This window comes from Hypomesus transpacificus, chromosome 6 (genome assembly GCF_021917145.1).
Source record: "Hypomesus transpacificus isolate Combined female chromosome 6, fHypTra1, whole genome shotgun sequence".
NCBI lineage: Eukaryota > Metazoa > Chordata > Actinopteri > Osmeriformes > Osmeridae > Hypomesus > Hypomesus transpacificus.
The window spans coordinates 1583137-1596255 of NC_061065.1; the positions used below are offsets into that span (position 1 = coordinate 1583137).

A 13119-nucleotide genomic window follows, 5' to 3' on the forward strand; every position below is an offset into this window, starting at 1 on the left:
GCAATGCATGTCTTCTGGTGCAACAGATTGGTCAGATTTCAGTACACACGTTAGGCACCTGGGGGATGGAGGACGTCCAGGTTTCTTTGCTTGTTCAAAGCTTTTCAGATTACCTGAACACCGGTTTGGAGTAGTTCCTAGCAAAGTGCATGTCACAACTGATACTATCAACAGATGTCTAACATTTGGAACGTCTATTACACCTACCCTAACCCTAACTCTGTTATCAAGTGCTGTGATGTGTGATATCAAAGTATGTAATTATAAGAGGCAGTGAAGAAAAAAAGGAGGCGCTCAGAATAACTTTTTTGAGAAATGTATTTACGTTATATCTACAGTATACAGTGTATCTAAATTCTAACAGTGGACAACAACTTGTGCATGTCTGTGCATACAAACAGATATGCCTTCAAACGTTTGGGAGTTTTAGCAGTCACATCACAGGTTTCTCTACACTACAGCCTGAGGCTGAACAAGTTAAACATGTGTATGGAAACACTTATTAAATTATTAATACAGCTTACTTTATCGGCTCTGTATATCACGTTTCTACTTCTCTTCTTTTCCCCTCAGGAGCACCCGGGACAGCGAAACGGAAGACGACGACGATGACAAGCGTGTGAGTCGCGGCTGTACCCTGCAGTTCCAACGGGCCGTGGTCAAGGTGCTGACCCAGTTCCACACCACCTCCACTGAAGGGACTCACCAGGTCATAACCATGCTGGGGCCCGACTGGCAGGTGGATGTAACGGACCTGGTACAGGACTCCCTGAAGGTGGCCGACCCCCGGATAGCGGAGTTGGTGGACCGCACCGTCCTGGTGGGCCTAGAGCTGGGCTCCACCACGCTAAAGGTAAAACACCTGGGAGTTGCTTTTCTGTTTAAAAGGAAAAATAAGTAAACATTTGAAAATGGACACCCTTGCCTGCCCTCCTTTTTGCTCACAGTTCCTGCATTCATAAACATATGGACATTAAAAAAATTATTTAGGTCATGGTCACGTTGATGCGATTTATGAAATATGATATGCAGGGTATTGAGTGTCATCACACATGCCATAATGGAGGATAGCCTCTCAGATGAGAACAAGGTAGCTAGCCTTCATACTTTTCCCCAACGGTTTACACTTGCAAAAGAGGAGGAGGAATGAAAGCTACGTTTACACTTGTGATGAAATGATAAATGAGATCTGACTGTTGCTTCTGTCCTTGAAGCCACTCACGATGGCTTCATCTGTATAGACATAGGCTATACACGCTCTATGGCAGCTTAATATACCACTGTGCAGCCTCCTGCCTCTAACTTGCATGATTGATGGCTTAGAAAACTCAAATTATTGAGGACTGAAAGCAATTAAAAGATCTCTAGCTCGCGGAATGTTGTACTGGGCAGAGAGACTGCCGGACTTGCCTGGTCCTAGAAAATGTCTCACTTCTGTGCAACCTATTGAGATATTCAGCCCCTTGGATGATTTGAATCATCTATCCTCTCAAACTAAATTATTTAATTAATTTGCTCATTCATGAAAATGAATGAGTCATAGGGACCTTTTTTTATTAAATGAATATCCTGTGGAAGACAATCAGTTAATAGGAGCAGAGTGCTTTAGGAAATTTGATAATTGGAAACCATTTAATCTGATAGTCTTGACTTTTGTAGGTGCTCGTTTTTGTAGGGGCTGCCAAAAAAGTACTTTATTTCAATACACACATGCAAAAAGGAAAGGTTACCAATTAAATGGAAACCAGCAAGGCCATTAACAATTAAAGGAATAGACTAAAGGTACTTTTTCAGAAAAAAACGTCTCCCACCCTATCCTCCTGGAAAGCAAATGATTGCCTGTGCCTGAAAATATGGTACTATAAAAGGTTTGAGTACATCCACATGCTTTTTGGTGGGTTTCATACTAATTGAGGGGGGAAAAGTAGTGTGTCATGTTTTTACATGACACACTACTTTTCCCCCCTCAATTAGTTCACACTCTTATTGTTTCCACTTCTCTCTCTCTTTCTGTCTTTATCTTTTTGTCTTCTATCTTAAATATAGAAGCTCCTCGTTTTCTACTAATGGCCTTAAAGAGGATGAAATAATCTAGAAACATAGCATTCAGGTCCACTAATAGTACTCATCTTTTGACCAAACTGTTATAGGGACAAGGACCAAACTTGAAAATTGACACTATTCAATAATGGAGAAATGTTTTGTCCTACTCTCTACATTTAAGGGTATTTACATCCATAAATCATGAACCAGGACTTATGGAATTACATCAAATTTGATCATGGTCCACCCGTTTTAGGGGATCAAATTCATTTGACCAGTCCCTGAGTAAAGTAGCTTTGGCTTTTCTAAAAAATTTATTTGTCCCTCTCACTTTTTATATCCCCATTGCTGTATTTGATACGGGAGTGAAAAGCCCCCCACACGCACACCTTTCAAAGCCCAACCCATGGCCCTGTCCAGAACACTGTATTTCAATGTTTTTTGTAGAAAAACTGAGGAAACAGCTCTATTGTTGAGAGAGTGATCTATCATTCAGCTTTGATAAACTTTAGAGGTCATGCAGATCCATACTTTTGTCCATCCCAGGGTTCACTTTCTTTTACTATAAAGAAGTTTACTTCAATTAACTGGAACACTTAAAGATGCTGTAAAGCAGATTCCATGATTTGCTTCTCAGTTCATTATATACATGTGAAATGAGTTCCTGAAAGCATGTGCAAAGCGCAAATACTTTGTCGCACTGCAATGTGGATTTAGACCGTTGAACAGTTTCTCTCCCGTTTTCAGCTCAGGTTTTGTATAGGCGGGGCAAAAACCCAACCTATCTACGTCACAGCGACCTATCTACGTCAGATCACAAACGGTTGCATTCTGTTACTCAGCTGGTACGATGCAAAGACAAAGTAATTAACACATAAAACACTCAGGGCCTCATGTACTAACGCGTTTGCACCCATTTCAGCCATATTTGAATCGCAACGTGCGAGTAAAAGCATGGCGAGGTATGTACAAACATGCCGCACCGAGGTAAAAGCAAAGACTGCCTGTTGCGGGAACTGAAAATGGCAAATTGTGTTTTTCTGTGTCATGCAAATGCATTCACGGGTGGGTCAAGGGAAAAGTGGGAGTTTCCCATAAAGAGATGGGAGGGGATGCGTAAAGTTAAATGTGTTTTATAGGTTTTGCTTTTAATTATTTATTGACCTGGGTCTTTTTTTTTAATGTAAGTATTAAACTTTTTTTTATTTTATAAGTTTTATCTAGGGGCTTAGCCCCCCCAAAAGTGGGAACCTAGATTCGCCCCTGGCCTTGGTATAATATTTAAATTTGCTGTTACCTAATGAACAAACACATCAATTTACACTTGCACTTGTAGCGATTCATGTTGTTTAATTGTAACTTGTTTAACTATATGCTCTTATGGTTCTTCCCTTTGGCACTTATTTTGGTTGTTCACAATATGTGCTTCATGTTTTGGGGCTATCTTGTTGTTATTACCAGTGACCTATGCACTTTGTAAAGCTCTCTCTTGGAAATCGCTTTGGCTAAAAGTGTCTGCTAAATGAATAAATGTAAATGTATTACCCTTCGCTCTCATCCTGTCCTTCTATCTATCTTGCTCATGATGTCAAGCAAAACCATTGTAGAAAAATTTTCTACTAGGCTGGGTATCATTTTGTGTTGGATATGTCCCTCCCTTTCCTCATAGCCTCCTCAAGTCATGTCATTTATATGTATAATTTCCTGTTGAGGAAAAAGAAAGGAAGAGAGAGAAACATTTAGAAAGGATGAGTGCAAAAGAGAGAGAGGGTGAATAGAGTGAAGTTGTCTGATTCTAAATGGTCTGAGAAAAAGAGGAGAAAGGGAGGAAGAAAATGAACAGGGAGCCATAGAGCAAACAATTTTTGAAATGTAGCGGTTGTGTGTGTGTGGGTGGTTGGGGCTAAGATTTTAATTACCACAAAATATTATTATGGTCTTTCAAGACCGAATGAAAAAGTGTGAGGATGGTGATGCCCACTATGATCAGTTGATTTAGTATTAGCTTTTCTCCAACAGTAATGACGCAGCCAAATTCTGATGAGGACAAGGGCAATATTTAGATAACTAATGATGTGCTAAGTCTGTGGGTGAACAAGCAATTGCGGTAATGAGGAAAAAGTCCCCACAGAAAAACACCTTCCTTTGATGCCAAACCTGTCAGTTAATCTGAAAGAGAGCTTCTTGCATATCTTGACACGTTCCAGACTGTCAGACTTTATAGATGTGAGGAATGAGAGAACACAGCCAGACTTACAGTATGAGGACATAGGGTAGTAGTGACGGGCGAGTGACGGGCGAGTCAGCATTCAGTGCCATGATTCCAAGGTATGAAAGTGCACTTTCGAAAATACGGTGTACAGATCATAACAGGTGGGGAGTGGAATCACATTTTCTCAATCTCTAACACACTCACATTCTGTATAGTCCCTCAAGTAAGCAAGTTTACTGGGTGACAGATGGACGTGGATACATGCATAAACAAACGCGCATAAACGCATAGGGTCTATGCTCCCCCCCCCCCCCCCCCCTCACAGGTGGAGTCTCCGCTGGCCGTGGAGGCGGTGCTGGGCGAGACCAGCTTCTCTGTCACCGACGAGAAGGTGTCCATCCTGGAGCTGCGCGTCCATGCCATCTCCAGCCTGGCGCTGGCGCTTCAGCCCAGCCCTGGGAATAGTCACACAATGGTCGCTAAGGCAACTGGCCTGCAGACACTCACCGCACCAAAGCAGGTAAGGGTACACCCGGGGACACTTATCAGGATGAATGGATGTAATAAAGGCCTTGCTGGTGTGACTCTGGATGACCAGTATTGGCCTGTAGTTGTACCCTGTTGAGGTGGTTGCTACTGTCACAGCATACGTGCGCAGACCCTCCTATATGCTAACACAAACACTATTTTGTAATAAGTATTAACACATAGTAATTAGATCCTGTACTGATATGGAAAATGATCTACAAGGATATAGAACAAAATACAAAGGGCTATTATAATTTTTTTTCCTTTTCATCTATTGCACTGGAAAACTGTTGGTTTGCACTGAGTGAACACAGTTGTTTAGCAAGGGCAATCATTTATGACGTTCCTGGATTGGCACCCGTAAATTGAGAATAGTACTGGATGTTTTCTGTACTTTCCCTTGCAGTCAAACATTACAATAAGCACTGAGAACAGCCACAAATTCAGAAAATTAGAAAAACATTTTGTTCAGAGCACATGACCAGAAATACTCATGTACAATGAGGAATACAATGTGGTGTGCGCTCAGTTGGGAGTACAAATTAATTTTTTTGAAATTGGTGCCCTTTTGAGAACACTTACTTGACTAGTAAGTTCACAAACGTGACCTAACAAGTGTATTTTCCATCAGGAGTGTGCTTCTGTAGAGAACCTCTGTGAGAAGTCCGGGACACTACATGCCTTCCCTATATGAGACCTTGTATCAATCTTAAAATGTTACAAGAGGAAACATCTGTTAGGGTTAAGCAGCTTATGAATTTTTATGTCATCACACACAAACAAGACAAACTGTTGACGCTTGAAGTGCTCATTAGTCCATTTGCCTCATTACCGCAGCACACCCAAACAGCTCTTCACCAATGCAGGACTGGACCAACATTGTCTGATTTATGAAACCCAGCTCCCAGGGAACATCACACACAAACCAGCGAAGAGACATCTTGTTTAATAAGCGGCAGAGAAGCACAGGGTCTCTCTCAGTGGCCGTACTTCGGCGGCGGCAACAAGGGAATTCGGCTTTTGTAATCCACCCGAAAGAATTAATTGGCTGCAGTGTTCCACCTTCATAGGGAGGCGTGATCTCATTGTGTGACTGAAGAATGTTGGTGTGGCTGTGGAAGTGTCTGCCCTATGTTCATTCCCCACCAGCAAGCTTGACAGTCACTGCCCAATACCCCATTGGGGAGCTCGCTTTGTTCCAGCTCTCTGCACCTCAATCCAAAACCCAAAACGGCACCGGAACCGAGGTTCAGTCAGAATAAGCTGGCATTAAATTCCAATTTATATAGCCTTCCTGTGCCTGACCACCTTAAAATTTAATTTAGGTAATGTATTGTCTTTAGTGCACTTCGAGGCCTGGGCCGTAAAAGGCAGCCAATCCACCGGTCGGGCACGACTCTCTGAGGGGTGATCAGGCTATTTCACAGCATTTGATTCTGTTTCACAAGAGAAACCTCCACCTCCGTCTGCAGAACGTTCCCCTCACTCTATAAACAAATGAAAGCCATAAACATTGAACGGAGGACAATGGACAAGCAAGGTCTCTTTGTATCAGGCAGTCCGTCCATATCGGTTTTTAGAGTGTTCGCATTTGATTAATTTATGTTGCTTTTGGTCATGCCTGATCATCCAGCCGGCCGTGTGGTTGAGCAGAAATGCGTAGAACAAAAACTTTTCTTCATCTGCAAGGACACAATGGTTGCCTGAATCCTTACTTTCATGAGTCGGCAATTCTCGAACTTAAGAGTGATTTCCGTAAATCTTTTCCTCGGACAGAGATGTTAGCCCAGTTATCCCCCACCTACTCCCTTTCCAATGTCCTAAGACACCTTGTGGGTGTGGTGGCGGGGTTAGATGTGAGCACCAGTGTACTAATTTGGTTCCAAAGAGATAGAGGGCTAGATTCACTGCATTATTTAAAGCATCTATATCAAAGATTTCCTTCATCTTGAGAAGTGGAGATGATTGAGGCCAGGCCTTCAACATGAATGTCATAGCAACCTTGAAGTTTACTTCCCTCCCAGCCACCCATTTGTTTAAGGGGGCCGTTCTGGACAGAATTGAGTTCATTACTGTACTGTACCTTTCCCCCAGAATGTAAAACCACATTCCTGTTTAAGACATTTCATAAGTATCTTTATTGTATTTCATACAGTATATTTGTTGTATTCCCCCCCCTCTTTCCAGTCATTTTAACAGGCTCAAGCTGTTGTTTCAGCAGGGAGGGACATTGTCAAAAAGCAGGCTTCTTACAGTATGGCCGTTACACAGTCACAAGCATTGCCATTACTGTGAAGGCCAGACAAAGTTGTCAGCAAGCTGTCATATTGGTCATGCAGCTCAGCTTGTTTGTTTGTTGTTGCCTGCAGGATAACCGCCTACCCCCTTCCCTCTGTCTTTCTCCTCTTTCCGTAAGGAACTGTACCACATTTTTTGTGTTTGTGTTTGTGTGTGCACAAAAGCCAAGGCATGTGGCCGATGTAAAAAAAAATTGATTGGAGAGAGCTGGAAAGGATGAATTTGGCACAGATACTTGCATCATACAGTGGATCATGAAACACTTGTTAGCGCCGTTAAAATATCCTTTTGGAGAAATCATACAAATGTATTTTGTATTTTTGGAAAATGCAACTTTAGAGCTAGAACAAAAGTTCTAGCTCTTACTGTCTATATATGCACCCATATCCATCCAACTGATATACTGATACCTCAGTAACCCTATCTTTTCTAATTATGTACTTGTTTTCCTTATGTTTTCAGGAGTCCAGCTTGTCCATCTGGCTGTACTACAGTGACAGCACTGTCTCCCTTCTGACCTTCTTCGACCCCAAGGACTACAACCTGAACGCCTCCACACAGGACGACAAGGTGGTCAGTGTTTCCCAGGAGTCCCAACAGCGCTGGCCTGTGGTGGTGGCCGAGGGCGAGGGGTCTGGGGAGATGGTGCGTGTGGAGATGACCATCTGCGAGATGTGCCAAAAGACCAAGCGCAAGAGCGTCATCGCTGCCGCCCCGGTGTACGTCAAAGTCCGCTTTGGCCCTGAGGAAGACTCAGAGGAAGATACCGAGACGGAGCCGGCTCCTGTCACTAGGCGGCCGCTGGTTGTTGATTCCAACGTCGGTGGCGGAGGCTTTGAGCAGCCGGCAAGCGTACCCATAGACTACACCAACTTCCCCACCATCAGCAACCAGGAAAGGCCCACGGAGGGGGAGGAGGAGGAGGATGACGACTTCATCCACTCGCCTCGCAGTATGACGGATTTGGAGATCGGCATGTACGCCCTTCTTGGGGTGTTTTGCTTGGCCATTCTGGTGTTCCTCATCAACTGCATTGTGTTTGTCTTGAAATACCGCCACAAGAGGATCCCCCCGGAGGGCCAGGCCAACATGGATCACTCCCACCACTGGGTGTTTTTAGGTAACGGACAGCCACTTAGAACCCAGAGTGACCTTTCACCCCAGCAGGTGGAGAGCCCCAGTAATGCTCTTGAGGGAGTACAGACTTGTTGTCACGGTGACCACCACAGCAGTGGCAGCTCCCAGACCAGTGTTCAGAGCCAGGTGCATGGCCGAGGCGACGGCAGCTCTGGGGGCTCCACGAAGGAGCACGGAGAAGAGGCAAACTCACCCACCTCCAAGCGCAAGAGGGTTAAGTTCACCACATTTACCACCCTCCCCACGGAGGACATGCCCTACAACTCGATCCCCATAACAGACGAAGAGAACATTCAGTGGGTGTGCCAGGACATGGGTTTCCAAGACCCAGAGGAACTGCACGATTACATGCGCAGAATAAAAGAAATAGCCTGAAGGGGGGGCCCTGTTGTATCCCTCAGCGCTTTCTAAAAAGACTTATCCTTTATATTTTTCACTTTAGAGGAAGATAACTTTTCACAAACAAACCAAGGCCAACTTTTGGGTTCATTTTTCTTTCATTCTTTGCACAGTGCTGTTTCCTGTAAACCTTTTGAAATAAACTTGTGGAAAGCCAAAGACTGGACTAGAGGATTTAAATCTCTAGGAAAAATGGCTTTGTATGCATGTCCCTTCCATGCCGGGAGGGGAGTGAACTTTCAATGGGAAAAACAAATAAGCAAGCACTACTACTGCAGATGGATTTGAAAAGTGGTCCAGCTTTCCCATTAGGGGGCTTAGTTGCAAGCCTGATATAGAAAGGAGTGTTTTCAGTGTGGTGGGTTGGGTATTGGCTATGTGTTTGTTGGTTATCAAATCTTCAAGTACCTTCCCCAACAAAGAGGCCTTTGATATGCAGATTACCATTTCAAAGAAACATTGGTGAGAACCATGGTTTTATCATAGACAACATGATGGACACACAATTGTCAAAAACTCTCATTAAGAACCATGTCATGTTTGGGATTCATTTAGTATTTTCTTTTTGGCCAGGCTAGGGAAACATTCTTTGATGGCAGAATTTTCATCGTGGTTCTTCTTGGTGCACTACATTCTATAATTTTAATTCAAGGTCAACAGAAATGTTGCTACATTTCTCAAAGTCAGTACCCTACAACTGGTTCAGACTTGTCCTGATCAAGTTTAATGCCTTATCGATTGGATTTTACTGGTCAATACTAAATACCATGCAAACACTTTGATTAGTGGCAGTGCAGAGGGCAACAATTCAAAAATGATTAAACTGGTCAAAGGTCAAGTTACATCAAAAGAAGACAAGAGTTTGTATATTGTATATCTTCAAGTTTGAAGATCTCTAACATTTGTTGCATGAAAGGAGATACCGCGGCACAATCAGCTATTTTATTTCCAAATTTGTAAGTGTTTGTATTGTAATTCTTATCTAATCAAACATAAACAATACTAAAGGACATATGTTATCATGCATTCCATGCATGCAGTGTCAGACCTGCCCTAACACCCTTCCTATTATGTACATACCGTGTCAAACTGACGCTCACTTAAAACGCCAGTTATTCACACTGCTACGGTGGAGGAAAAGCTGTTGAGTATTGGGATGTTTCCAACTGTATTAATAGAATTTCTTTGCAGTTTTTACTGATACTGTCCCATTGTACACCAAGACCTGATGAATAAAACATAAAAAGCAAAGGAACTCATCCCACCAATAAGACTACCCCTCCATTCATTTTCATTCCTTTGTTTCATGATCATCCCAATGTCATGATTTTGATCACGCACCATTTATTTTATATGAAGTCACTTTTAAATGTGTTTTCCCCCCCAGTTAAGTCAAATAAATATTATATTTTAATTCAACATAGCCATAGCTGTTGGCCTGATAGATACGTGGTTGATAAGACCAGAGGCTGCATTGTACAGTAACTGGTTTAAACCATTACAGATACACGTACAAATGTGAATGCCATTGCAATGGAGGTGTGACCATGCAAACGTTTAACGTTTCTCAGGACTAGTTTGTAAAAAAAAAAGGAGAATGATACAAGTTTTGGTTAGTGAAGCTGCACAAATTAAAAGTATTACAAAGAGGCTTAGAGCAAACTGATGCCATTTGTAGTTGAGGGTGTGTAGAAATTTTTATTTGTGTGTTGTGTTTATAAAGCACTGAACACAGACCATTATTCTAAGGTTTTGCTCTACTCTTTTCAGGAGTGAATAATAACATCCAGGATGAAAATTAAAATTCCCTTTTGTTTTTATACCACATGGGCTTGGATTTAATTGTTTTGGGAACAAAGATTATGTCCAAACACCACAGTTAGAGGTTTTTCACCCCTACCCCTACAGTATCTTACATACCTGGTATTTAGCTCCTTTCATCTCATTATGAAATTGATTTACTGCACACCATGTATGCATTTTTATTTTATACAGTAACTATACCCCATTAGACTGTTGTCAAATATTTATGGACACAATCTTGAAAATCATTAACGGGACAATCCAAGCCCTCACCTCAATCTTTATATTACAATAGGATTGAGGTTATTAGCAGTTCTGACAAATATTTTCTTTAAGACCCAAAGTTTAAACTCACATTTCAACTGATGGTGTCTCAGGATGAATGTATGATTCTCAACTGTACTTTGATCATCAAATTGGTATTTCTTCTCTTGTACAACAGGTACTACCGTGGTCCACTTAAATTGGTGCCACTGCTTAACGGCAGTGGGTGGAGTTTCTAATAGCAGCTTTTTATGATATTTGTGTGATATATGGACTATCCAAGTTGATTTTGTCTTTCAAAATATCACTCATAACCATGTCTTCAAAACATTTTATGGTTCGCATCATTTTTATACTTTTCCTCCCTCATGTATATATATGTAAATGCATTTTTGGTAATGTGACTTTGGTGAAGGTGTGCATACTGGACATTCTGTGTTTTCTTCAAGCTGCTACTAGATACTTGACATCCTCACAACATGTTGTTGAATACTTAAAAATGTGTGAAAAATGCCCTGTGAAGGCCAATAGAAAAGCTGGACTGTTGGCTATGCAAGGCTGCCACTACACTGATGATAATATGTTCATGTACAAAGGCACTGTTCAGTTTCCTGTATTCTCCTGAAAAAAGCAAAACGCTTGTATTTCCCTATCCCTTACATGTAAAGTACTAAAGATAAAATACAATACATCAACTATTTGTCTTTTTCACTCATCATTTTTCTCTAAAATGCACTGTTGGGATTGACAGGGATGCTTCATGTCGCAAATGAAATGGTTGTGCAATTAGATCAAAATGGTTGTTTTTCAATAAATTCTGTGACCCAACACCTGGGTAGCAATAGCAATGTTTGGATGCTTCTACTGTAAACAATTGATTTAAAAACAACATTTACCATTTGTCATAGAGAAAAGCAGCAGTACAAGCAATTGTGTAATTTATCAATAAATGTGAATATTATTCACATATTGTATAGTACTGGCAATGTAAAGTGTGTTGTCAGTTGAGGAACAACTACAGTTGAAGCTTTGAATTGGGAACACACACTTCTCAGTACTTAAGTCGATACATGAGCTTAGCAAGGACCAGGGAACAACTTTACTCTAAGGGTGAATGTTCTGTCCACTTCTGGATTCCAGAATCAGCTATAAAGCCTGCTGTCATAAACCTTGAGGTGGTGTTCAAGTCCTGCAACTGTTTCTCTGGGCTCATTGACCTTAAAACCTTCAAGGTACTTTGAGATTTATTGGTACCAGTGAAGCCAAAAACAATGTTTTTCCAATGGATCATGAAGTGAATTGAGCTGATAGTGGCTCAATATAGTGAATTTGCTAAAGTAACATTGACATTAAATATACATTAAGTGGTGGTGATGTAGAGTCTGTACTAGATGTTTCAAAACCAGACTTTTGGAGAGAACTCCACATGTCACTACTGTTAATGCAATCATTCAATACTGTCCTGTGAAATGGCCAAATGAATGGTAAGTAGATGTATGTCTTTCGAAGGAAATAGTTCATTTATACACAAAATTAATTTGGCACACAATCAGGTGAATGAGCAACATAACAGTGGAACATCTTGGAATACTGGCAGCATATTCAAACACTATTATGGTCAAATCAACATAATGTCCTCTAGCACCATGAAAATAATGTGCAAACTGGCTTGACATTGATAAACAACTAAGTTATATTTAATTCACCATAAGAGGTAGGATAAGTAGACAGTATGACAAGATAAGTAATGATTCTTAAAAACAAAATAATATGCAAGCACATTTGGAAACAGCTATTCTTGACTAGATCTACTTTGTTTGGAAAGTGAATGAATAAAGAATATGGGGCAAAAGAAAATGCCCCATTTTCCAAACTCGCTCCAAATGCAATTGTTTGATCAAAAAAGGTTTGTAGATACTTGAGTAGATAAACTGAGCACCTTTAATGAAACTTGTTGGCACAATTAAAAAATAATTTCTGAGGCACAATATCATGCAGCATGTATATTAAATCCAAACTGTCGAGAAAAATAACATGCTAATGTATAGTTTGGTAGCAATACTAGGGCTGGATTTCCAACACTCAACTAACAGAATCCTACTCTATTTACTCTCTTACCCTCTGCATTCAATAATATTAAGGTTAATGTCTAACAAGAACTTGTTAACACATTAATGAATAATTAACGATAGGTAGCTACTGCTCAGTTTCCTCAAAACGAGAAAAGGGTTAAAATAATCACGATAGAGACTGCCAAGAATATTGACCATTCCAAATACTGCATTTACATATGCACACAGACTGTATAAATAATAAAATTAATCCGCTTATCCATTTGAATGTTATGCTGGATATACAAGAACAACCACAAAATAATGGAAATATCAGACAGAGTCTGGAGCAGTTAGGGAAAGGTTATTTCTGTTAACATGGTT

The 13119-nt window shown here is 41.1% G+C and overlaps 1 protein-coding gene across 2 annotated transcripts in view; it reads left to right on the forward strand.

The window, feature by feature from the left end:
* tmem132e (transmembrane protein 132E) overlaps positions 1-11379 on the forward strand; it is a 277060-nt gene extending 265681 nt beyond the window's left edge. For both annotated transcript variants that reach the window (XM_047021185.1, XM_047021184.1), the window contains exons 7-9: positions 574-853; positions 4581-4775; positions 7544-11379. In XM_047021185.1, coding sequence (XP_046877141.1) covers positions 574-853; positions 4581-4775; positions 7544-8593 — 1525 coding nt within the window. In that variant the 3' untranslated portion in view covers positions 8594-11379. The remainder of the gene's footprint in view (positions 1-573; positions 854-4580; positions 4776-7543) is intronic.
* Positions 11380-13119: the final 1740 nt, after the last annotated feature.